The 27,129-nt window shown below is 44.4% G+C and overlaps 1 protein-coding gene across 1 annotated transcript; it reads left to right on the top strand.

Moving 5' to 3' along the window:
* Nucleotides 1–1,210: 1,210 nt before the first annotated feature.
* LOC311146237 (phospholipid phosphatase 3-like) lies at nucleotides 1,211–26,091 on the top strand. Its single transcript, XM_084182741.1, has 6 exons — nucleotides 1,211–1,973; nucleotides 19,674–19,831; nucleotides 21,382–21,668; nucleotides 21,997–22,054; nucleotides 23,647–23,823; nucleotides 24,245–26,091. The coding sequence occupies exons 1-6, from the start codon at nucleotides 1,769–1,771 to the stop codon at nucleotides 24,344–24,346; spliced, it is 987 nt and encodes a 328-aa protein (XP_084038867.1). The 5' UTR covers nucleotides 1,211–1,768; the 3' UTR covers nucleotides 24,347–26,091.
* Nucleotides 26,092–27,129: the final 1,038 nt, after the last annotated feature.

The raw sequence follows: 27,129 nt of genomic DNA on the forward strand, positions 1-27,129 counted from the left end.
AAAGGGCAACATTTTTTTATTTATTAAGTAGGCCTGGGAAACGTAATGGAATCTCTCATTACACATTACACACATCTACTCACACACTCACACATACTTAGACTGACACCCCAACACACACACTACATACACCCACACACATACCATGCACACACATGCATACTGACACCATACACACATACTCACACACATACATTGGTGCTACTGTCTAATCTATCCTGTTGCCTAGTCACTTTACCCCATACCTATATGTACAGTACATACAGTACCTGTCTCAATTACCTCGTACCCCTGCACATCGACTAGTACTGGTACTCCCTGTATATAGCCATGTTATTTTCTACTCCCTATATATAGCCATGTTATCTTTACTTGTTATTTTTATTTGTTATTCACTGTGTATTTATATCTCGTGCCATTGTTTCTATTTAATTTGATATTATATTTAACTCTGCATTGTTGGAAAAGGACCCTTAAGTAAACATTTCACTGTTAGTCTACACCGTTGTCTAAAAAGCATGTGCCAAATAACATTAATTTGATTACAAACCTCATTTAATACACATACCACCGTTCATCAAAGCAAACTGAAATAAAAATGAATGCAATAAAATAAACCTTCATATATTTCTCTATATTCTTAATTATCTATCAATAATAGTATTGATTCTAGCATGCCATAGATATTGGCAAATAAAACAAACAAACAAAGCTATTAGTGTAAAAAAAAAAAACCCCGAAGAGAATCAAATAAAATTGTATTCGTCACATGCTTCGTAAACAGCAGTTGTGGACTATCAGTGAAATGCTTACTTACGGGCACTTCCAAAGAATGCAGATAGATGGGGGAAAAAATATAAATAATATAAAAGTAAAACACGTAATAATAGATACACAATGAGTAACGATAACTTGGCAATATACAAGGGATACCAGTACCGAGTCGATGTGCAGGGTACGAGGTAATTGAGGTAGATATGTACTGTACATAAAGTGACAGATAGTAAACAGTAGCAGCAGTGTATGTGATGAGTCAAAGTTAGTGCAAAAAAGGTCAATGCAGATAGTCCGGGTAGTTATTTGGTTAACTACTGTATTTAACTAACAAGTGGGGGTGGGTTGTCAGATGGTGCGACTGGAGCAAAAGGAGATTTAAACATTTTGCAAATCAAAACAAACTCCTGGGGGTCTGCCTAGTTTTGGGGAGGGACAAAATGCGAGGGAACAGGAGGATAGAACAGAAAATAGTCCAACACATGGAGAAGGCATTTGGAATAGTTGAATGAATTACATATGGGCAAGTTTGAAAGTTGACAGACGAATTGAGCAATGCGTATTTTGCAAGTTATTCTTTTAAATATTGATTTGGTTGGTTTCAGGGTAACTTATCTCATGATGTAACGTGGCTAGCCAGCTAGCTGAAGACTTTGAACAGAGGAAACACGACACAGTGTGAAAGTTAGCTAGCGCTTTAGTGAACTGCCAGCTTTGCTAGACTAGCAATAACTTTTCTCTTTCAGTTTATCTTTACTCTGTTGAACTTGTCTTGAATTTCACGGACAAGCGTGTTGCTCACGGTTTGATACCTGTCACGTTTTACTTTTGTGGTTTTTGGTAACAGCTAGCTAGCTAAAGTTAGTCAGTCATCAATCATTTGTATTTTTCAACCTTGGACGGACTGAATGTTCACCTTTGGGATACTTAACGTTACTGTCAGTAAACAGCAGCAAGACAACATCAACGTTGTATTTTAAAAACAAGAGACAAGATGCAAAAGTTCAACTCGACACACACCAATACTCTTCCTCGGGACGCTGAACTTCAGCAGCGGTTAGCCGACAACGGGGGAGCCGGGGAGGCGATGAAGGAAAACGGCGCTGGGAAGAATCACATCCTCGCAGAACCTGCAGACAGTTCTCTCTGTACCAAGAGAAAGATGCTGGTCGGCTTGGATGTTTTCTGTCTGTTTGTAGGTAAGAATGATGTTGAACCCTCTCTTTGCGTGTTATTTCACCCTTTCACCCGTTTTATTTGACTGAAACTGCAAAGTAGTAGCATGACATGATTGTCTGTATTGCATTAATTTAATTAATAGCCTGTCTCAGTATTTCCATCTTATTTTCGAGGAAAAATGCAGAGGTCAATGACATTCCAATGAATATCACTAATAGTATGCATGCCACAGGATGGGCAATTATTGCACATAAATCAATGACTGCTCACTCTCACTTGTCACGTTGTCCAAGAGATGATATACGACCATTTAATTAAACATTGCATTACATTTATTAGCACCAGTAGTTAAGGAGAAGAACCAACGGCAAAGTGCAACAGGTCTAGCTGTTCAACAGGTCACAATACAAGAATAAGTTATTTCAAAAGCCAATTCAGCACTTTACAAAAATGGCAAAAAGTAGTCTAAGCTAAGCACTGAAGAAAAGCTGGCAGGAGAGTTATCCCGGGAATTATTGAGTTCCCATGACAACCATCCATGGGGTTCTCAAGAAAAGAACATGGGAATAAAACATGTTGCTACCCCCTCCCTGCTTGTTTTCTAATGCCAAAATTACATTTGTTAATTGTTTGCCTTGCTTCGCTACAGCATTATCCCCTGCCAAGTACCTCAACTCCTGAGTTGAGCACAGACTAGAGCTTTTGAAATGAACCTCTGACTCCTTCTGGTCTCTATGCCTCGATACTTAAAAAAAAAAAATCTTAAACCCTTACCTCGTAGGCCTACATATGTTTGTCCTTTGTTGAGTGCATTTCATAGCTGAAATCCATGAATTTGAATAAAACGTTAATCAAATACAACCACCGACTGTTTCCTTGTTGATATTCTATTGGCATTCGCGCTGAGTTGCCATCTTAGAGCACCAGCAATGAGGAAACAGTCAGTGGTTGTATTTGATTAACATTTTATTAAAAAGTATGGATTTCAGCATACGAAGAAAGGCATGCAACAACAGAGGACAAACATAGGTACATGGTAAGGGTTTAAGAATTTACATTTTTTAAAGTATCGTCATATAGCGAGTCTTGGAGGTTCATTTAAGAAACTCTAGTCGAGTTGGAGGAGTTGAGGTATTTGGCAACAATATCCCTAATGTGTGCAACAAAGTTACTCTGCCAAATTAGGAGGCTATTATATAATTCAGTAAAGCATCAGAGAATGGCCCTACATTTTGAATGCTGATAGGGTTAGCAGTGTTAAGCCATAATGTGGAACATGAGGCAATCTGACAATCACGCACAAACACAGAGGGACTATTGGGTTGCTACTTTGTGGTAGTTATCGTTGGTTACTCAACTAACATGAGTGAAACAACAATTGTGTGCCTAACGACACCCCTGAAATGAAATGGGGGATGTCGATCAGCCTCTCTGATGCTGCCTAGCTGGCACCATGTGAGGGCAGGGAAAAGTGGTTTGTTTTGGAGTCGTTATCTTGACACAAACAGGAGTATAAGGCGGAACCCGTCCAGGCAGACAGACAGGTCTGCCAGCGCACAGTTGGCGGTTACAAGCTGCCTGCTGCTGCCCTGACAGACACACTGACAGACAGGTTCACTCTCAACACACAGCCTGTTATTCCTCCTTGCCTGCAGGTACCCTATTGCCACCTCCTCTGCTAGCTAGCATGCTTGACACTCACCTAAATGTTTTGGAAGTGGCTGGCCCAGAGTCAGAAGATGGGAAGGAAATAGACTTTCTCAGTTCTTCTTAGCTCAGCCCAATGAGAACACGTGGGCTGGTGTTGACTTTCCTTATCCCTGACTGCTTGTTGCATTGCAACACTGGGAAGGACTCGATCACCGGGTTGCATGCTTGAAAGAACATGAGTGAGAGGAAGTGAGAGATTTAGAAAGTGACTTATTAAAGTCTCTCAAGACAAAGGGCAAAGGGACATTGCCAGCGTGGCATGCTTACTATCATCTGGCATCAACATCTTCCCCCATTCACCTCTGGCATCATCATCTTCCCCCATTCACCACCATCACATATGACATCAGCCTTGTTAATTTACTGGTGGGTCTTTCTTGATGGATGTGATTGGTGTCACTATCATCAGCTGTATTGTGAATTAACAGTATGCCTTGTCTCTAGTTGTCTCTGTCTCCTCTCCAACAGTATGCCTTGTCTCATTGAGTTCAAACATAATTTTCCCTAAATGTCAGCAGCAGATTCCTTAGGCTGTTGACCCCTCGTTATCTGCCCCGTCAAGGGACTCATTCATTACTGTCGTTCTGGAATTCCCCCAAGGCATCGCAGTCTAATGGCCTTAAGTTAAGAGTGAATCCACTTCTTTGCTCAGTGTGGTCCCCTCTGTCTCAGACAGTATTTTCCTTCAAAGTGTTTACTGCTATAAATTGAAGTAAACACTTTAACACAGTGGTATGGCATTATGAATTACTGTTATTAACACGGTGTATGGCATTATGAATGACTGTTAACACGGTGGTATGGCATTATGAATGACTGTTATTAACACGGTGGTATGGCATTATGAATGACTGTTGTTAACACGGTGGTATGGAATTATGAATGACTGTTAATCAGAGCCTAAAGCCAGGATCACGTCATAACGAAGGCTTTCACTGTGGCTTTGACTTAAATACGTATACAGTGGGGAAAAAAAGTATTTAGTCAGCCACCAATTGTGCAAGTTCTCCCACTTAAAAAGATGAGAGAGGCCTGTAATTTTCATCATAGGTACACGTCAACTATGACAGACAAATTGAGATTTCTTTCCAGAAAATCACATTGTAGGATTTTTAATGAATTTATTTGCAAATTATGGTGGAAAATAAGTATTTGGTCACCTACAAACAAGCAAGATATCTGGCTCTCACAGACCTGTAACTTCTTCTTTAAGAGGCTCCTCTGTCCTCCACTCGTTACCTGTATTAATGGCACCTGTTTGAACTTGTTATCAGTATAAAAGACACCTGTCCACAACCTCAAACAGTCACACTCCAAACTCCACTATGGCCAAGACCAAAGAGCTGTCAAAGGACACCAGAAACAAAATTGTAGACCTGCACCAGGCTGGGAAGACTGAATCTGCAATAGGTAAGCAGCTTGGTTTGAAGAAATCAACTGTGGGAGCAATTATTAGGAAATGGAAGACATACAAGACCACTGATAATCTCCCTCGATCTGGGGCTCCACGCAAGATCTCACCCCGTGGGGTCAAAATGATCACAAGAACGGTGAGCAAAAATCCCAGAACCACACGGGGGGACCTAGTGAATGACCTGCAGAGAGCTGGGACCAAAGTAACAAAGCCTACCATCACTAACACACTACGCCGCCAGGGACTCAAATCCTGCAGTGCCAGACGTGTCCCCCTGCTTAAGCCAGTACATGTCCAGGCCCGTCTGAAGTTTGCTAGAGTGCATTTGGATGATCCAGAAGAGGATTGGGAGAATGTCATATGGTCAGATGAAACCAAAATAGAACTTTTTGGTAAAAACTCAACTCGTCGTGTTTGGAGGACAAAGAATGCTGAGTTGCATCCAAAGAACACCATACCTACTGTGAAGCATGGGGGTGTTTTTCTGCAAAGGGACCAGGACGACTGATCCGTGTAAAGGAAAGAATGAATGGGGCCATATATCGTGAGATTTTGAGTGAAAACCTCCTTCCATCAGCAAGGACATTGAAGATGAAACGTGGCTGGGTCTTTCAGCATGACAATGATCCCAAACACACCGCCCGGGCAACGAAGGAGTGGCTTCGTAAGAAGCATTTCAAGGTCCTGGAGTGGCCTAGCCAGTCTCCAGATCTCAACCCCATAGAAAATCTTTGGAGGGAGTTGAAAGTCCGTGTTGCCCAGCGACAGCCCCAAAACATCACTGCTCTAGAGGAGATCTGCATGGAGGAATGGGCCAAAATACCAGCAACAGTGTGTGAAAACCTTGTGAAGACTTACAGAAAACGTTTGACCTGTGTCATTGCCAACAAAGGGTATATAACAAAGTATTGAGAAACTTTTGTTATTGACCAAATACTTATTTTCCACCATAATTTGCAAATAAATTCATTAAAAATCCTACAATGTGATTTTCTGGATTTTTTTTTCTCATTTTGTCTGTCATAGTTGACGTGTACCTATGATGAAAAGTACAGGCCTCTCTCATCTTTTTAAGTGGGAGAACTTGCACAATTGGTGGCTGACTAAATACTTTTTTCCCCCACTGTATATGTGGTCACCGTGTGTGTGTGTGACCAGGTAATACTCTCTCCCAGATCAAAAACAAGTCAAAGTTGTTTATGGAGGCACTCTTGACACACTGGGATGGTTGATGTTTCACAGAGAGAGCATTTTTGTACTGTGTCTGAATGCCTCTCAAGCATACGGATGTCTCAATCTGTGTGTGTGTGTGCATTCCTCCGGCCCGCATTATTGAGCTATCTAAAGACGAGCTCAGGTCTGAATAGAATCCATGCCCTGTGGCCATGCTATGCTAGAGACATAGCGTCCAGCAGCATAGGCAGGGTCAGAGGTGAGAGGTCAGTCTTTGACATACCTGTGGGCAGGCTGAGACAAGTCTGCTTGACTGCCTCCTGCACGGCTGCCTGTCTCTCTCTCCAGCACAGGTGGTCCTCCCTCTGTCATCACCATTATAAAGGACAGTTATTTGGGCCCTTAAAGGTAATTGGAAGGTGATCTGAAGTCTTGAGTGGTTTGTGAAAACCATCAATTACAGTGACCACACAATCCATTCATATTTGCTCAGGATAACATTTCCTAGATGAAAATCAGACCCAAATCAATAGCAAAATTAGAGCATGGATTTGAACTTCATTGCCTCGTCTAGGCTAGGTCAAACGTTTTTGAATAGCGCTTAAGCTTTCCCTGAGAGACAGCTTAATTCAAGGCTTTATTGTGAAGTAAAAGTGCCTGGACTCTGGAGTAGACAGCTCCAAAACACCGCATGAGTGACCAGTAGACACCACAGAGACGATTACTAGTTGTGTGTGGGACTGAGTGTGTGTGTGTGTGTAGGGGGGTAAGAAGACGTGAGGTAGCTTGCCAGAGAGGAGGGCCTGTATCTCCCAGAGTGATCAGAGAAAGGGTCCTTGCTATCTGGGATCCATGGGACATCCCTACCCCATTGAAGTTTACATTTAAAAGGGTTAGGGTTAGATTAAGGATGGGGGTTAAGGTTAGGGTTTAGGGTAGGGATAGCACTAACCTCAGAGAGAGCTCAAAGGGCCACCTCTTTCCTGCTTATCTCCGCTCTCTTTCCCGTCTCTTTCTTCTCCTTACCATTTTGGGATGGAAGGTGTCCCAGAAGAGGGGTGGGACACATGTTGAGGCGCGTGCGTTTGCGTGTGTGTTTTCTTGGGCATACAGTATGTTTGTGTAAGTGGGTTTGTGTTTCTGTTCAGCTGGCAGGGAAAGCTGTCGAGTGAGACGGTGAGAGGGCCAGCATGCTGTAGCATGCCACTGGGTCAGGAATATTTTAAGCAATCCTCTCGCTCTGGGCCTGTGTGTGTAACTGTGTGTGTGAGTGAGTTTGTCTCTGTTTTTTGTGCTCTTGCATGGTCATGTTGAACAGTATGCGCTTGTGTGCATGTGCCTCTGTTCACAAATTCACTGGTGCATTTTCATTCAGTGTTTTTAGCCCTAATCAAATACATGATGAAGTCATTACATGGAAACATGGCAGTATTCTGACATTGACAGATGCAGCACCCAATAAAAGAAATGCAATCAAACGATTAGCTAAAGGAAAAAGCAATGCTTAACCCAGTTACTGAAGGGCATTTCCATCTAAAATGACTTATGAGCACCAACATGTGAAGTTCATAGGAGCATGTCAAATTGGGTGTCAAATCAAAACTTAGTGTCTATATATTTTTTTGAAAACATTTTCCAACTATTTTCCATCCCAAAAATTAGGAATAAGCATCAAAACACAATATTGAAGTAAAGATCCCTGTCAACTAATATCAACACTCATATTTAGTTTTGTAGAAATTATTTGCCTCCTGTAAGTTTAAGAAACATTGTCTTGTGCCTTGTAATTCCGTTACCAAAAACCCACATTATCTTTAAGATATTTTCTAATTTCTCTCCCTCGTGAGGAGGGAGGATAATGAAAGGTCACAGAAGTAACAAGTAAAGGTAGACCTACCAGTTACCGTAGTTATAGTGTTTTTACTGATATCAAGTTTATGAATTATTAAGTGATTAAAACTAATAATTCTCATAATTCTGTTATTGAGTTGGCTACAATGGGAAATCATAGTAGTCACAAACCACAGTTGGGTCACCTGCTACTGTCTTCCCTTCCACTGGCGTACTGTTATGTTCAACTCATAACTGTTTTTTTTACTCTTTCTGTCTGGTGGTCAAAGCAAGACTGTGAAAACAGTCAGGACAACCCCTCCCTCTCACTCTCCCTCTCTCTCTGCCACACTCTCTTCTCTCTCTCTCTCTCTGCCACACTCTCTTCTCTCCCTCTCTCTCTGCCACACTCTCTTCTCTCCCTCTCTCTCTGCCACACTCTCTTCTCTCCCTCTCTCTCTGCCACACTCTCTTCTCTCCCTCTCTCTCTGCCACACTCTCTTCTCCCCCTCTCTCTCTGCCACACTCTCTTCTCTCTCTCTCTCTCTGCCACACTCTCTTCTCTCCCTCTCTCTCTGCCACACTCTCTTCTCTCTCTCTCTCTGCCACACTCTCTTCTCTCTCTCTCTCTCTCTGCCACACTCTCTTCTCTCCCTCTCTCTCTGCCACACTCTCTTCTCTCCCTCTCTCTCTGCCACACTCTCTTCTCTCCCTCTCTCTCTGCCACACTCTCTTCTCTCCCTCTCTCTCTGCCACACTCTCTTCTCTCCCTCTCTCTCTGCCACACTCTCTTCTCTCTCTCCAGTTAATGTCACCTCTCCCGGCTCTTACTGACACCTACCCTCTTTCCATTTACTGTAACGGGCATCCTCACCCACTGAACATCGACTGACACCGGATGTCCATTGACGTTGAAAAAGAGTAGAAATTTGGTCAGTCCGCCCTGGTCGGACCACATCTGAACAAATCATAGGTCTAAATCTATGCTTCGCAAGTTTGGACAGAACGGTGAAGCGTAGAGTACAGTAGTTACTGTACAGTAGAGTAGAGTTCCGTACAGTAGAGTAGAGCACACTAGAGTACAGTGCAGTATAATGTATTGCCGCATAGACGTCTATGATTGTTTCTGATTTGGTCTGGTCCAAACCAACCAAATGTGGTCTTGTTTGGGGGCGGAGCTCATTGCAATAATAGCCAGTGTGTAGAATAATACCCAAATATGCAAAATAAGGATATTGCATATTTCTACCTTAGTGTACCTATTCAGGATACATCACCATGAAGATAATTATCTTCGTGTCCATAAATATGCATTTCTGTAAAGTCCAGATCAGACCCCCATGATGTAATTCCGTTACTGTAATATCCAAAATATATTTTTTCATACTCAAGGTGGCATGTCATAGCTGACACCCCAATCTTTCTGCAGACAGCTTTGAATCTTAATTTGGAGTAGATATTAGATTTTTTTGAAAACGTGGTCGCATAAAAAACTTCTGTTACCAAACTTTGCATCTGCACAGTTCTTCCAGTAAATGTGTTTTTGAAATTGTCTGTGTAAATTGTTCAGAGCAGTCCTTGTTCGTGGAGTTGTATGGTCTGTTAAACTTTGAAATCAATGGTTTTTGTTTGACATACATTTTAAAGTGAAACCGTAATTACATTACCATGGAATTCGGGAATTTTTCTACCATTGAAATTATTGGGTGGGCCACAAGTTTTTTCGGTAAGAAAAATATATTTTCAGGATGGAGAAACGCTTTCAGTGTAAACGTAAATGACTAAAGCTGTATGTAGAAAATACAATGGAGCTATATATTTTTAAATACCCTAAAACTTCAATGAATAGCTTAAATCACTGAACACAACAGGTGCTTTTAGAGATGGGCATCTATTTGAGTCAGGTGTCAGCTTTTGCTAATTTACATAGTTAATTGTTTAATTCCAGCATTCACTTCCATAATTGTAATACATTTCTCATTTCCTGCACAAATGTGTTATCATTTACACACTGTCACGTTTATTTTGTCTTAGTATGCCTCTCTCTCTCCCCCAAAAATATTTTCCTTGACAATAATTATTCTCCTTTGACTGTGCATTTTAGGCAGTTCTTACTTTCGCCACTAGAGGCAGTTTGTCTGATTTTTCTAGGGTTCTGTATTCTCAAAGTTGTTGACTGTTTTTGTGCTTGCCAGTTAGCTAGCAGTTCTCAGCTGTTAGCAGCCAATGGCTATAAGTAAACAATTCATTTAGACTCGCAGTGTCTTGAAATGGGCGTTCATTTGCTGAAATGTGTGCCGTTGCCCGGCTATTAAAAGGGACAGGTGGCTATTTGAGACTCAGCGTTTTAATTGAAGTTTTACGGTACTATAATCTTTGAGAACTAACAATCACCAAAAGAAAAGCTAGACAATCATGGAGAATTGAAAATTCCAAAAACAATGAATTTATCAGTATTCATTTTGTAATTATGTTTAAGCAAAAGAACACAGCATTAGTTATGACGAAATGCATAGAATTAGATTTAAAACGGCAAACAATTCTCTACACCGCCAAGATGGGGGCCTCTAAAATTGTATCTGAAATTCAGCCATGGGCCGGTCGTGGCCATTGCCACGCCCCCCTGCCACGCCCACCACCTAAGCTCCTTTTTGATCCAGAAAACCCCCAGGAATTGCCCTGTATCAACCATTTATTTTATGTCAGTAAGTGATATTTCAGTGCTCCATTAGTACAACCCCCTCCTGGGTAGCATTAGCCCAGATACTGTACCCTGCAGTCGGTCCCACTCACCCCTCTCACTCTTTCTCACTCCCTCTCACACCAAGTCCATTAGTGTTATCTAGAGCCAGCCCTGACCTGAGAGGGGCTGGGCAGGGGGGTGGGGCAGGGTGGGGAGTGGGAGCAGTGGCTGAGGGCTATCTCCTCTAGAGGTAAGGATCCACAGTAGGGGTCAGAGGTCAGCCTGGGGTATCTCCCACACCCAAATTGCTACAAATTCTCCCTTTGGTGAAGGTCCTGTAAGTACTTGATTGAGTCTTTCCATACAATCGGTGTTAACAGTGAAGTGTAAAGCCTAGGCCCATTGTGTGTCTGTTTTGCGGTCTCTGGCTCTTTTTGCAATGGTAAATGTGTCAGTAGACAGTCCAACATACCGGTCGGATCGCCCCCTCCTGCCCTCACCCCCCAATTCCCTGTCTGTCAAAACTAATGAGTCCTCCTTCTGCCCCCTGCTCCTCCATGTTTGCTTTTAGACATCCCCCCTCCTGCGCCCTACGAGCATGGCCCCCTATCTACCCTATCACCCTATCCTCCTGACACATCTCACCTGCCGGATCCCCCTTTATCCACCTCAGCCCCTGCCCTCGTCTGTCTGTCTGGCTGTCTGAAGCTCTTTAAACCACAGACAAAACCACTAAACCAAACAGTCTGACAGCCCAGTCCTCACTGTACATATCTTACATTCATTAAACCCCCCCATACTATTGCACTGCAGACAGACAGCCGCCTCTCCAGCCACCCAGCCTGAACCACACACACCCTTACCTTCACGCTACGCCACAGACCACCAAACCCCTTTACATACATACCACAGAGACCGCCAGGCAGGCAGGCCCCTTTATGTTCCCCTACTCTCCCAGTCAGCCATCCCTCGCCACACATGCCCTTAACTCCAGAGCACGGCTGCAGTGCTGCAGGAAGAAGCCAGTGGAGAGAACAGAGAGGCTAGGGGAAGCGTGTCTGGACCTGGCGACAGCTACAGTAACAGTTACACAGCCTGGAGACTGGAGACAGCACTACCGATGGTGGGAGGGGGATTGAGGGGGAGGGGGGTTGAGAGGGGAACAAGCACCTATGGCTTGGAAATTGGAAGTAGGCTATAGCTACAGTCTCATCTCTACCTCCTGACTTGTTTTTCGAGTTAGCTCTGTTGTTTCGTAGGAACTATGGACAGATAGTGTTGCTGCCTATGGATAGACTGTGTATCGAGTGATTATGTTAGTGATTATGTGTACAGTAAATAACATTCTGGTTGTGTGTGTATGTGAGTCCAGCTGCAGCAGATGCTGCTGATATCAGATAGTCAGTGAGATGCCGCAGGGCTGTTTTGGTTTCCCAGGCTTTGTCCCTCGATGATCAGTCTTTTTGTGTAGCCATCAGGGCAGACAAAACAGTGAACAGTGCACCCAGTTAGAACAATCCAGACAATTTAGGAGAGGGGGCGGCAACGTTTCCACCACCGTTCCCCCCTATCCTGTACCACCTGGATTGGCCACCAAGTAAAAGCTGGGAGAAAGGACACTGTAGTGCTCATCCACACACACATTCGCACAGGGCAGACACACACACACACACACACACACACACACACACACACACACACACACACACACACACACAATACCTATAATTAGGAGGATGGTGGTTTACTAATCATAATCACAGCCCTGGTGCCAATGACTTCATTTCCTCCTGTCTGAGGTGTACCTGGCTCACCCCTGTATAGTGTCCGTGTGTGTGTGTGTGTGTGTGTGTTGTACACCCAGCTACTATTTTATACAAAGACTCTTTGTCTTTAAATGTTAGGTGAAACACAAAAGACGTCTGGGTCTACTCTGTGACTCTCACTGACTCAACCCAGATAGATATCACACACACTATGTTGTGGCCAGGACACATTGTCTAAGAACAGGGAATAAAAGTCCAGCTCTGTATAGTAGACACAACTACCAGTTACAATATAGTAAGACAAACTCTCCTACGGTGCTATTATTAGGGATTACAGCAGGGCTTACTAAAATTAGAATAACAGCACCTCTCCATGTAATGATTCACTACACCAGTAGCATATTCGTTTCTCTGCAAGATTGACTGCTGGATAAACAAGCAGCTTAGACCTGAGGTTGAGAACCAGAGGCCCTGGCACTGGTCCTAGAGGCCTGCCTGGCTGAAGAGAGACGGACCACCCCTGGAGGGTAGTAGGGTAGCGTTCTCCTCTCTGCCCCAGTGACTGTCCCCTCCCCTGCCCCAGCCCATGACAGCAGACCAAGTGGGTGGTTGGTTGGGGTCACCCCTCAAGAGATCAAGTGGTCACTGGTCACTCAGCACCCATGGAGGGGGTTTGGAGTATCCTATAGTGACTGTCACCTAAAACGTTGGTTGATGCGTTGTTGAGTAGTAGGCTATGTTACAGTCTAGTATTGATATTCATGTGTTAATAATATACTAGTACTGTTTAGTGAAGCTATTCGTTTGGGTCTATCTGTGTGTTGGTTCAGTGCCTGTCTATAGGTTGTTTGGTTTGCTGTGGTTTCTCTGGCTCCAGGGTGCTTTATTTGGTTGGCTATGGTTGATTTAGGTTTTTGTGGGTTGTTTGGGTTTTTGTGTGGCTTGTTTGGTTGCGTGTTAGTCGGTGTGGTGTTTTGTGGGTTGTTTGTGTGTGTGTAAGTGTGGTTTGTGTGTGTATTCTGCTGGACGAGGCGAGGTCTTGTTTACAGATCAGATCCCAACAGAGCCCAGTTCTCTGACCCTCACATTCCAGAACCACCGCTAATCGTCTCCGTCTGTGAAACACTTCACCACATCTCTCAATTCTCAATCTCTCTCTCCCTCTCTAGAGCACCCCAACCCCTTATCCACCCTCCTCTCTCTCCCTTTCTCTGTTTGTCAATTTTCCGTACCCCCTCTAACCATGTTTTCTACTCTTGAGTTTGACGCTGTTTTATTGACTGGTACACATTATGAGCAATATGCCCACAAAGCATCCGCATAAATAACTGACATAATAACTAACATGTAACATCTGCCCCCCCCTCCTCCCTCCTGCTCTCTGCTCTCTCTCTTTCTGTCTTTATTCATGTTCTCCATGGCTGTTCTGTTTTTTCTCTCGGTTGTTGTTCTCTTCTCACAGTGAGCTCATTCTGGGCTGTGGTCATAGAAGTGTAAATTACAACCAGAAGAGTTTCTTAAGAGTGAGGCACATTTCCCCTCTCCTCTCATTCCCTCTCTCTCTTCCTGTTTCTCCTCCCTCTCTCGGTCTCTCCCTTTGACTATTTGAAAGCATTCCCTCTTTGAGAACTCCGTCCAACAGCACATTTGGCCCGTGTGTGTGTGTTTCTCTCTCCTCTCTGGTTCTCTCTCTCCCTCCCCCTCTCTCTGCTCCGCTCTGCTCTGCTGCTGTGTCCTCTGAGGCTGCTCTTGGCCAGGTGCAGCGGTTTGCTCACAGCTGCCTGACAGGTGAGGTGAGGGGCTCTGGAGTGTCTTTTGTGTCTTGTTGTGAAACCATTTAGAGCCCGTGTAAACCCCAGTGTAAAGACTGGACCTCTACTGGGACTGGCTGATACCTCTCAGACCTCTGAGGTTGTATAGGCTAGGTGCAGGCTCGGTTGACGGTGTGTGTTCTGCTGCAAAACATATCACATACGTGTTCTGTGTGTTCTCCCTGGTTTCACAGTGGTGTGCATTTGGGAAGTTTGTATAAGATGTGTTTTGTGGATTGAGGTCAGTATGTGGCAAACTGGCAGCCTCTTTTTTTGTGGACTGTGTTGTTTGAGAGTAGCATTTTGAGGAGCTCTGTAAGCAAGGAGTGTTGTTGGGTCCCGGCCATGTGAGCCAAGCCTGTTTATGGACTTTAACACACATGTGGAAATGACAACACACACATTTACAGAGCGGTCAATACATCATTGACAGGGTCGCGGTCATAAACCATTACGTTTGCCGACTGAGTGGTTGATGGCTCCCATTACTGTGAGAAAGTATTGAAAATGGCCATCTAAAGGATCCGGCGCTAACGGCTCAACCAGCCAGCCCCACACTTTTATTATGGCAGTAATGGAGACACTGTCCATTAGCAGACTGACAACCCAGAATAGCATTGATTATTCTCAGAAGACCCATTATAACCATAACTCTGCCCCAGATACAGAGGGAGAGGGAGAGAGATAATTGTGGTAAAAAAGTAGCCTATTGTGGTAGATGGACAGAGCGTAGACACCACCATGACCATGTGTTTTCAGAGTAAAGCTATAAACCCTATATAGGGTTTCAGCCCCCTGACCTTGTCAGTGTGTGGTTGAGTCAAGAGAACCACATCTCTCTTCTGGGTCGTTCCATATGATTTCAATCACTTTCTGACTGCATCCCTTTTGATTTGAACAAAACCTTCCATACTTGTTTGCCCATGTTGGAAGTGGTCAGAAAGTGACTTTTTGGACCTGAATGCCAAAACATTAAGAAGATAACGGTACTCAAAGTTGACCCATTTTGCATACCATACCATGAGACATCCATGTCTTCATCACTGGAAAAGATAAACGGTTGAGTTTGATATAATTTAAAAGCTTACAAACAGGGTTGTCAAACTGTTTTATGATTTATAGATTTGTTTTTTGTCGTCAATTATCTAAAAACGCGTCAACTCCAATTTTTTTGGGGTAGCTTACACCCTATTTTCCATCATCTTGTACCTGCCATTGGTTGACACACAGCACAGTCTTATGTTTTGGCTGATACATATACTAAAATGTGAGTAAAGTTTAGTTTTCAACTTTCAAATGGTACCACAAAGATTGTGGGAGGTCCACACGTTAGAGAATGTTGACTTGACAGTTTATTTTATAACAACGGATAAGGAAATCTATTGAAATCATAGAACTATAGGAAATAGAATATACATTCCCATTCAAGTTGACGTTAAATGGTGGGTGGACTGGCGGCCATCTTTCTGGTAGTAATTGGAAGTTAAAGTTTCAATGTCAATGGTGTACCAGTTAAATTGCAGGGGTCTGAAGGGATAGGTCCATTCTATTAATTATATTTCTATGATTTGAAATGACACCCAGCCTGTATTCAAGAGTAGGCTGTCTCAACCGATGACGGGCACAACACAAAATCCACAGATGTAAAATAGGTCTAAGCTACAACATTTGTGGAAAGAAAGAAAAGTCTGAGTTTACCAATTACCAAGTCATTGGTTCATTCTGGACCTTAACAGGTGTGATTGGTTCATTCTACAGGTATGTGACAGCCAGGGTTAAGATGAGTTTAGGCAGAGAGGAAGAGGTGAAGCGAGAGGCATAACTGGTCCCAAAATCTGTCTTCTCCAGCAGGTGCGTTTTGAAATGTCCCTTTAAATTAAAACCAAAAATCTAATTTTTGTTTCATGAATTTTTCGATATAGTGAATTTTGACTTTGTGGCTGTGGTAACTAGTGGAAACCGTTGTGCCTGTTGTTCACATGCGTATCTGCCCTCTCATTGGCTAGAATGGTCCCACCTGATCTTGCCCCCATCCCAACTCATTTTTTAAGAAATGTATTTTAATTGTTAGAGCGGCCACTAGAGTATCTGGTCAATATAATAGATAATCTGTGGTTTAGGGCATATCTCGCTCTTGAGTCTCTTCACTCTATTTCCCAGCTCAGGCGTAAATACATACCTAGATCGATAAGAGGATTAAGGTTAGAGAGAGATTCTGTTTGAAACAGGTTTGGGACCAGCAACCCTCATCATGCTGTACAGGGTGTTCACCAGGGGACATCTCTGGGGAACTGAATGCCATAGTGATGCACCGTGCTGATTACTACAGGGCTAACCCAAAGCAGGTGGTTCATATTCCAAATGTTTTTGTGTTGTGAATGATCTAGGCTACCTCACGCTTTTTGAGTTTTCTCATGACCCAGAACCACCAAGTAAACAAAATCAGGGTTTCTAGCCAGGCCATCCCATATCATCTGTGACCCACAAGGTCTATTCAGTAAACACATTTCTTAGACGAATCTCCTCCTCCAGAGTATTTAACCTGATTAGACCACAGTAGTCATGCCTCTATTAGATTGACCTGACTGACTGGAACTCTCTCTGTTTGGGGGGGGGGGGGGGGGGTTCAGTTCATCAAAGGAAGCTGGAAGGCCTTCAAAGACACTTAAAGGGATAGTTATGGATTTTGCCATTGAGGCCATTTATCTACTTCCCCAGATTGGAATGAACTCGTGGATACCATTTTTATGTATTTGCATCCTGTATGAATGAAGTTAGAGGTAGTTTCGCAAGTTGTTAATCTCTGTCTTTGTACTGAGTCATGGTTTTGGGTCCAACTCCAGCCAGCCACTATCTCTCTCTTTGGGAGAGATCTGACCTTTCTACAGTGGTCTGGAGTTAGGCCCTTGCGTGATGTTAGAGGCTCTGTAGAGGGCTGCAGCTTGGAGTCGCACACCATGGTGTGTTTATGTGCGTGCCGAGTGTGCATGTCATGCACGTGTTTGTACAATGTGTGTGTGTAGTCTAAACGCGTCTGAAATGAGGAGCATGTGATTCTGGCAGGAGAAGTAGATCAGGTAGAGATCAGGGTCAGGTGAGATTTTTTTCTCTCTCTCTCTCTGCTCTCTCTCTTCTTTCTCTCCCCTCTTATCTTCTCTCTCTGCTCTCTCTCTGTCTCGCTCTCTCTGTTCTTTCTCTCCCCTCTGTCTCTTTCTCTGCTCTCTCTGTTCTTTCTCTCCCCTCTGCTCTCTCTCTGTCTCTCTCTGCTTTCTCTCCCCTCTGTCTTTCTTCTCTCTCTGCTGTCGTCAGAGCCTCTGCTATCTGCCTGCCTGCAACGTGTTTCCCTCTCCTCTCCCTCCCTCCCTCCCTCTCTTTCTGGCTCTCCCGTGCCTTCTCTTAACCAGAGGATATGTCGTTATCTGTGTTTGGTCTTTCTCTCTGACAAACACATACTTCCAGTAATAGCAAAAGTCACAAGCAGACATTGGCTGTATACTACAGTAACTTTACCCTGTTTATAAGCCAATGACGCTACACTACTTCCTCGTTTTCATTCATAAATTGTATTGGTGCTTAGGTACATTGATATGTGTGTAGGTTCTTAACTGTATGTCTTGGGGTGAAAGGGTGGGTGGATGGATGGATCAGTTTTGGTAGTATTTATGATTGACTGACTGGGACTGTGAGTGAGATATATCTGCAGAGTATTCATGGTTATATAGTTCAGGTAGACTGAAACCTTTTGAACTCTGGTAGGGTCACTGAAGGTCACACTGAAGGTCAGTGAGCCATGTCCTACTCACCATCTGCTACTATTGATATACTGTCTCTAATGGTGTGTGTGTGTTGTCCTCTCCTCCTGTCACGTAGTCTCTGAGATTTCCTGGCAGCAGCAGTGTTTGCCTGGGCCCGTTCCAGTTCCAGGCTCTATGATGAGGGAGAGGTTAATCATTAGTCCCATGCTCTCCCTGTTCTATGGGGGAGAGGGCCATGGGGGCATGGGATAGAGGACTACATGATGGGGTAGAGGACTACATGATGGGGTAGAGGACTACATGATGGGGTAGAGGACTACATGATGGGGTAGAGGACTACATGATGGGGTAGAGGACTACATGATGGGGTAGAGGACTACATGATGGGGTAGAGGGGCTGTGGGGAGCAGAGAGAGGAACTAGAAGGATCGTTTGGAAGTTCAGAATGAGTATAGTGGGGTAGATTTAATTTCAGATCTAGCTTTGTATTTGATTTCGTCCGCCCGTGCTGTGTGACTGTTGCCAGTATCATAACGAGGTTGCGCAATCTTTACCCAGTGAACTTTCACCAGCAGCAGGGCAGGCTGCAGCGAGGGTTGTTTGCTTAAGAAAGCCAGACCTTGACCACCCTCCTTTACGCCTTCCTTGCACACTAACTTTTAATTGGTTAGCCAACCAGGAAATGAACTTGATACAGTATTAACAAACCTTAAAATAGGAAAGGAATGTGTTACTACATTGATTTAATAAATATTCTGCCAATACAGTGGTAGTTAATGGTTAATGTTGTACGCTCCTTGTGCGTCTCTGTGCCACACTACACTATTTCTATTCCCTTATTATTGGACACAATAGACTACTCTATTCCCTTTCTATTGGAAGTATCTGCAGTCACAGTGTAGCCTATACTGTAGCCTGGCTATTAGTTTACTGTAAAACCCTTTGGCTTTCACCACATTGTCATTTTCTGTGTAATAAACTCTCTCGGTCTCCTCTGTTCTCCTCTCCTCCTGAAAAATCCTTCATTCTGCACGCTTCTCTCTCTCTGTTTCTCTCTCTCTCTCTCTCTCTCTCTCTCTCTCTCTCTCTCTCTCTCTCTCTCTCTCTCTCTCTCTCTCTCTCTCTCTCTCTCTCTCTCTCTCTCTCTCTCTCTCTCTCTCTCTCTCTCTCTCTCTCTCTCTCTCATATATCTCTCCTTCCTCCAGCCTCTCTGGTGGAACTCCAGTATGTAAGGAATGCCAGATCCTTTGGGAGATCTTGAATCCAGTCAGTGGATGACTGACAGGCCTAAGACCTGCCCCCTCCTCAGATTGCACCCAGGCCTATATCCTGTCTCCTAAACCCTTCTCATATAGAACAGGATCAGGGACCAAGGATCAATGACACCTCTTTGTCTTGGCTCACTGTGTGATGCGTTATGAACTTACTCTTTTCTCATACACACGTGTGCTTGCCCCACCCACCCACCCACACACATCTTAACCTTCTCTCCATATCTTTACCTCTTTCTATTCTGTCTATCTCTTCATCTCCCTCTTAACTGTGTCTAAACCCTCCTCTCTCTCCCTGTCTCTCCAGCCTCCATCCCGTTCTTTGCATGTGAGCTGAAGGCTGTGACTCCATACCGGAGGGGTTTCTTCTGTGGGGACCAGAGCATCACCTACCCCTACCTGGAGAGAGAGGCCATCCCTGACACGCTGCTCATCGCTGGGGGCATCATCATCACTGGCCTCACGGTGAGATTCACACACAACACAACACAGCACAACACACACTGTAGGATCTTACTGAGTATATACACATTACATACTATCACCACTTACACACTCACTGGAAGTACAGTGAGGGGAAAAAAGTATTTGATCCCCAGCTGATTTTGTACGTTTGCCCACTGACAAAGAAATGCTCAGTCTATAATTTTAATGGTAGGTTTATTTGAACAGTGAGAGATAGAATAACAACAAAAAAATCCAGAAAAACGCATGTCAAAAATTTTCGCAAATGGAAGAAACACAAAAGACCTGTCAATCTCCCTCGGCCTGGGGCTCCATGCAAGATCTCACCTTGTGGAGTTGCAATGATCATGAGAACGGTGAGGAATCAGCCCAGAACTACATGGGAGGATCATGTCAATGATCTCAAGGCAGCTAGGACCATAGTCACCAAGAAAACAATTGGTAACATACCAAGCCGTGAAGGACTGAAATCCTGCAGTGCCTGCAAGGTCCCCCTGCTCAAGAAAGCGCATATACATGCCCGTCTGAAGTTTGCCAATGAACATCTGAATGATTCAGAGGAGAACTGGGTGAAAGTGTTGTGGTCATATGAGACCAAAATGGAGCTCTTCGGCATCAACTCAACTCGCCGTGTTTGGAGGAGGAGGAATGCTGCCTATGACCCCAAGAACACCATCCCCACCGTCAAACATGGAGGTGGAAACATTATGCTTTGGAGGTGTTTTTCTGCTAAGGGGACAGGACAACTTCACCGCATCAAAGGGACGATGGACGGGGCCATGTACCGTGAAATCTTGGGTGAGAACCTCCTTCACTCAGCCAGGGCATTGAAAATGGGTCGTGGATGGGTATTCCAGCATGACAATGACCCAAAACACATGGCCAAGGCAACAAAGGAGTGGCTCAAGAAGAAGCACATTAAGGTCCTGGAGTGGCCTAGCCAGTCTCCAGACCTTAATCCCATAGAAAATCTGTGGAGGGAGCTGAAGGTTCGAGTTGCCAAACGTCAGCCTCGAAACCTTAATGACTTGGAGAAGATCTGCAAAGAGGAGTGGGACAAAATCCCTCCTGAGATGTGTGCAAACCTGGTGGCCAACTACAAGAAACGTCTGACCTCTGTGATTGCCAACAAGGGTTTTGCCACCAAGTACTAAGTCATGTTTTGCAGAGGGGTCAAATACTTATTTCCCTCATTAAAATGCAAATCAATTTATAAAATTTTTGAAATGCGTTTTTCTGGATTTTGTTGTTCGTTATTATGTCTCTCATTGTTCAAATAAACCTACCATTAAAATTATAGACTGATCATGTCTTTGTCAGTGGGCAAACGTACAAAATCAGCAGGGGATCAAATACTTTTTTTCCCTCACTGTAGATGTATTTATAAGCCATTCAATATTTAGCCTTTATTTAGTCAGGTCATTGAGAACACATTCTCTTTTACAATATGCTGAGAAAGTGTGGCGTCATTTCTCTAGCGGTGTCTACCTCAGCATATTGACTAAGAGGACTGCTTCTAACTCTTGCACCTCCTTTTCTTCCATGGCCAGATTGCGCTGGGCGAGTGTCACCGGGTTCGATTCCGTGAGGTGCACTCGCGGGCGTTCGTGCGCAACCTCTACGTGTCCTGCCTCTACAAGGAGCTGGGCAGCTTCCTGTTCGGCTGCTGCGTGGGCCAATCACTGACCAACATGGCCAAGCTGAGCGTGGGGCGCCTGCGACCTAACTTCCTGTCGGTGTGCAACGTGACATACGCCTCGCTCAACTGCGTCCCCGGCTCCTACATGGCCCAGGTCACCTGCAGGCAGCCCAAAGACAAGATGGTGGAGGAGGCCAGGTCAGTCCTGAGAGAGCGCCTCCCTATTCACACTATAGGGCCAAGCCGAGCCAAACCTGGCCAAACTGCGCTGGCCTGGTTATGTATCCACCATAGTTACTGGAACCGTGGTGTTGGGCTGAATTTTTCCATTGTTATGCAATCCTGAAAAGTCATGAACTGACTGGAATTTAGATGGAATAGACCCAAACGCCGAAAGCCTAGTCAAAGTGAAAGTTTGTCTTTGTTAGAAACTGTTGGTTTATTGCCATAGATTGAGATGGAGCAATATTGACACTAGATCACTGGGTTAATGATTAACATCCCCTGTTATCCCTTTATGTTTCAGGAAGTCCTTTTTCTCTGGCCATTCCTCTTTTGCCATGTACACCATGCTCTACCTGGCGGTAAGTGTCACTGGCGATTGGAGAGACACACGTGCCTGTGGCGACATAGAACAGCACACCTGCCAAGTAACATTTATACACCTGAAGTCACCTGCTTTAGCTGGGATTACTGCATATTTGTTGAAGGAATGAAATAATGATTTATGACAGTTTTTCACTTTCACTGCAGTTATGAAAGAAAATATTGGACACTTTGTCCCTGTAGAGACAGAGTGCACACTCACTCACACACGCACGCAATAAAAAACTCAGACATTCAAGCACACTCACATACACACATTGTACATGCAAACTCTGAAAGAAGAGGCCTCTGAGAAAAGCAACTTTTCAAAAGGCATCCTGCCTCAAATGAAAAGAGAGGGAGAAAGAGTGAGGAAAGGTTTTCCACAGGGAACATGAATAGATGGAGAGCAGACAGAGCACTCCTTGTTTTGGGTCGGGGGAGGTGGGGGGGGGGGGGGGGGGGCTGCTGAGAGATCGACAGGCTTCTTTCAACAAGAGAACCCCACTTCTCTCTCTCTCCTCTCTCTACTGGACCATTGGTGAGGAACACATTGTGGGGGGAGAAATGACAGAGGAAGACAAAAGCCCATCATGGCTCAAGCATTTGTTCCCGTAATGTATTCATTCACATTCTAAATGGTATTCCTCCTCTTCATTAAGTCTCCAATGGTCCGGAATATGACTGGAATAATCGCAAAACTATTTACGGGAAATATATATGAACATTTCAATCTGAGAAAAGGAGAGAAATCACCATTCAAAAACATTGTTAATAGATTTATTGGGTCCTCCACTCACCTCCTAATCACCTATTAATCAGAAAGGGACAGAGAGAAAGAGGGAGAGAAAGAGAGTGAGGCATTGAGAGCAGTTGAGTGGCCTGAGAAAAACGGGGGGCCTCGTTCTTCGTTCTCTCCTCCCTCCCTCCATCCTCCCGCCGTCCCATCTGTGGCGTATAGCTAGTGTTACTACTGCAGACTGACTGTATCCTTTAGAGTGCATGGGACCTGCAGTGACATGCAGCCAGGGCCCTGGGCCAGCTGCTGGGGTTGGAGGGTAAGAAGAGCGACACCTGCTTCCAGTCAGTGAGCCAACCCCCCCTAACCAGCTCCCCTCCCCCTCCAGAGGAATGTGTTCCACATGTTCCAGTGACAGGCCCAGGCAGCAGTCACCTCATAAACAGCACCATGCATCTCCGCAGTTAACCCCTGACCCCCCCAGTCAGTCTCTGTCTGGTCCCTGACTGACACTCCTCCTCTACTGTAGTAATGATGGGGCCTGGAGGGCGAGATGAGATGGAAGAGAGGTTTATTAGGGTGCTGAGCCCAGTGTGGATGGACTAATGCCAGGTCCTCTTCCTTACCCTCTGGACGTCTGTGTGTTAACTGTGTTTAATGTACCATGTGACCAGATCACTGTGTAAAGAACGAACTACATTGCAGTTTATGCACACACCACAGACGCATGCAAACATGTATGATAGTGCCTACGCACGCGCACACACACACACACACACACACACACACACACACACACACACTCCTCATATTTGAAGGCTCTAAACATGTGACCCTGCTCTCCTTCTCCAGTTCTACCTGCAGGCGCGGTTGTCATGGCGAGGGGCTCGTCTGCTGCGCCCGCTGCTGCAGTTCCTGCTGGTGATGATAGCCGTGTACACCGGGCTGAGCCGCATCTCCGACTACCGCCACCATCCCACCGACGTGATCACCGGCTTCATCCAGGGAGGCCTCACCGCCTACTGGGTGGTAAGTGTCTGTCTCTCCCCTCCCTCTGGCTCTATGGAGCTGTGGGACTGCAAACAAATGTGTCCATGTATGATCTCCTATGTAAGTCAGGCTTACAGGATGAAATAATGTCAACAATGCCTGCCTAAACAATGACGGGGCATCACATGTCCTATCTATCTGCCTATACAATCTGTATTTGGTGGGACCTTATCTGGCTCAGGCTGAGCAGTATAACCAGTCTCTCTGGTGGTTGGGATATCTGTCTTGTGTTTGACGGATTCTCTTGGTTGTCTTTGTGTGTTTGACGGACGGTGTTCAAACTCTATGTATCTGTTTGACGGACAGTGTTCCATCTCTATGTATCTGTGTTTGACGGACAGTGTTCCATCTCTATGTATCTGTGTTTGACGGACAGTGTTTTATCTGTCTCTCTCTCCAGGCCTTCTATATTTCCTCCATGTTTAAGAACAACCGTCCAGACCTGTCTCCCACCAGCATGTCCCTGGAGAGCCCCCTGTCCAGCCAACAGACCGTCTGCTAGCACCACCTAACCCAACACACCCCTCCTCACCTACCTGGACCCGGACGGATGGGAGAAAAGAGAGAGGGAGTGAGGGAGAGAGGGAGCGAGAGACAGTCAGATAGCAGAGGTGAGCAGCACATGGAGGGACAGGGAGGGAGAGAAAGAAATGGGGAGAGGTGTGTGAAAAGGGAGGGAGATGAGAGAAGAGGTAGATGGAGGTAGAGAGCGTTCTAGCAAGCACACACATGCTCTGATGAATACGTCAAGACACATGCACGCACACACAGTGCCACCTCACTCACTAACACACACTACCATCTAACACACACACCCACTAAATCACAGCACATTTGACTGTAGAGTACAACCCGTCCATATGGAGATATGCATAGTAATTTTACAGATATTTTTATATATGAAAAACAACAAAAGTTTCTATTTTTCAAATGGGAGTCGTAGATGAAGCTGCTAATGATAATGATTTTTGTCCTGTTCTAAGTAGAATATGTTTTAAATGTGATGGTGGTTAGTGGGCAGTGCATTAGGTTAGCTCTCTCAAACACACAGTCAGTGAGTGTCACTAAATGATCTTCATTGGTCATCACTTCGTTGGTCATCCTCTGACCAGCCTGGACAATGACATCATCAGCTGGACTCTGTGGATGGTCTGTGACATCATGTAAGGGCTCCACCTCTTCACCTTGACGCCCCCTGACTCTAATTCTGTGGATGTCTCACTGTGTGAAACGACAAAGTCAGAACTGAACTGTTATTTCAGACCTCTACATGGAACAACAGCCCTGCAAGAAGTGAGGAACCTGGCAACAAATAAGGAACAAGCACTGGCCTCATGTACCCTCTCCATCCTTCACCATTAACCATGTAACCATTGGCCCTCATTCAGACTGCTCTCTGCCTCTAACTACACAGCAACTAGTAGAGGATGTCATGGACAAAGACAAAAGAGAAAACATTTTGTATTAAACCAAGTATCTTATCTTAACTTCAGTTACCCAGGAGTGATAGGGTGGAAATATGCTTTGCCCAGGTTACGTCCCCTCACCTTCACTCCCTCTCTTCTCCATGTCTGTACTAACCACTTATTACTGTGTCTCAGAGGCGGAGCTATGACTGAACCCTGTAACCTTTGACCTATTACCCTGACCTCCGACCTCTGAGCTGCACCTTGTGTTATGCCACTCTCACAGGGGAGCCAAAATGGCTGCCTCGTGTCGCCCATGGCACTGGTCCCCTGTATATTCCTATTAATAGCACTTGAACTACATAATGGAACCTACTCTGATAGTATAATTGATATTATATATATTTTATCTAAAGTTTGAATAATCAGTGTTTTTTATTTCCCTTAATATGTCACTCTCATACAGTATATATGTTTTAGTTTTTTTCCAAATGATAATTATTCAAATTGAATGTAAATATACATGTCCTTTTATAAACCACACAGAATTTCAAAAGTATTATTAGTGCCATTTCTTGACCGTTTTTACATGTTTATATGTGTCTGTGATGTTGATCAGGTACGCAGAGTTGTTGTTATTGTCATAACGACTAGACTGAGCCAGAGCTATTATCAGTTGTCATAATGACTAGACTGAGCCAGAGCTATTATCAGAAAGCTATATTTCTTGTTTCCAGTTTTACTTGTGTTTTTTGTTTTGTTTTCTCTGTGAATGCCAGTATGGCTGAAAATAACCACTGTACTCAAAAAACCAAACCATTAAAATGAATGTTGAATCTTTTGACGTCCTATTGTCCACTGATATTCCTTAAAATGTCTTCACGTTGTAAAGTTTATTACATTTTAAAGCTGCAATATGTAACTTTTTGGGTGACCCGACCACATTCACATAGAAATGTTAGTTATACAGTCGAGGTAATATGTACATGTGGGTAGAGTTAAAGTGACTATGCATAGATCATAAACAGAGTAGCAGCAGTGTAAAAGAGGGTGATGTTATCCCATCTGATAGTATGCAAATAGTCCAGGTAGCCATGATTAGCTGTTCAGGAGTCTTACGGCTTGGGGGTAGAAGCTGTTAAGAAGCCTTTTGGACCTAGACTTGGCGCTCCTGTACCGCTTGCCGTGCAGTAGCAGAGAGAACAGTCTATGACTAGGGTGGCTGAAGTCTTTGACAATTTTTAGGGCCTTCCTCTGACACCGCCTGGTATAGAGGTCCTGGATGGCAGGAAGCTTGGCCCTAGTGATGTACTGGGCCGTACGCACTACCCTCTGTAGTGCCTTGCGGTCGGAGGCCGAGCAGTTGCCATACCAGGCGGTGATGCAACCAGTCAGGATGCTCTTGATGGTGCAGCTGTAGAACCTTTTGAGGATCTGAGGACCCATACCAAATCTTTTCAGTCTCCTGATGGGGAATAGGCTTTTTCGTGCCCTCTTCACAACTGTCTTGGTGTGTTTGGACCAAGATCGTTTGTTGGTGATGTAGACACCAAGGAACTTGAAGCTCTCAACCTGTTCCACTACAGTCCCGTCGATGAGAATGGGGGCGTGCTCAGTCCTCTTTTTTTTCCTGTAGTCCACAATCATGACATTTCTTCCTGGCTGTGATTATACACACTTTTTTTCTTACCCCACACAGACAAACAATATTTATGTCATCTGACTGTTTATATGCTCAACAGAGTAGAGTAAAGAGTCAGTTGTTCGTCACACACATGACCAGTAAGTAAGTTCAAGCTAAGTTCAAAATATTGAATTCTAAAGTCACAAGTGACTTCACCTTTAGTTTCTGACTGGGAAACTTCTAATAGAACACTCC

Source organism: Coregonus lavaretus (assembly GCF_964263955.1).
Source record: "Coregonus lavaretus genome assembly, chromosome: 2".
NCBI classification, from domain to species: Eukaryota; Metazoa; Chordata; class Actinopteri; order Salmoniformes; family Salmonidae; genus Coregonus; species Coregonus lavaretus.

Bases quoted from the DNA above. Each gene is read 5' to 3' on its own strand.
- LOC311146237 (XM_084182741.1), top strand. From the start codon at position 1,769: ATGCAAAAGTTCAACTCGACACACACCAATACTCTTCCTCGGGACGCT. The intron at 19,832-21,381 runs GTGAGATTCACA...TTCCATGGCCAG, and splicing joins TCATCATCACTGGCCTCACG to ATTGCGCTGGGCGAGTGTCA. The intron at 23,824-24,244 runs GTAAGTGTCTGT...CTCTCTCTCCAG, and splicing joins GCCTCACCGCCTACTGGGTG to GCCTTCTATATTTCCTCCAT.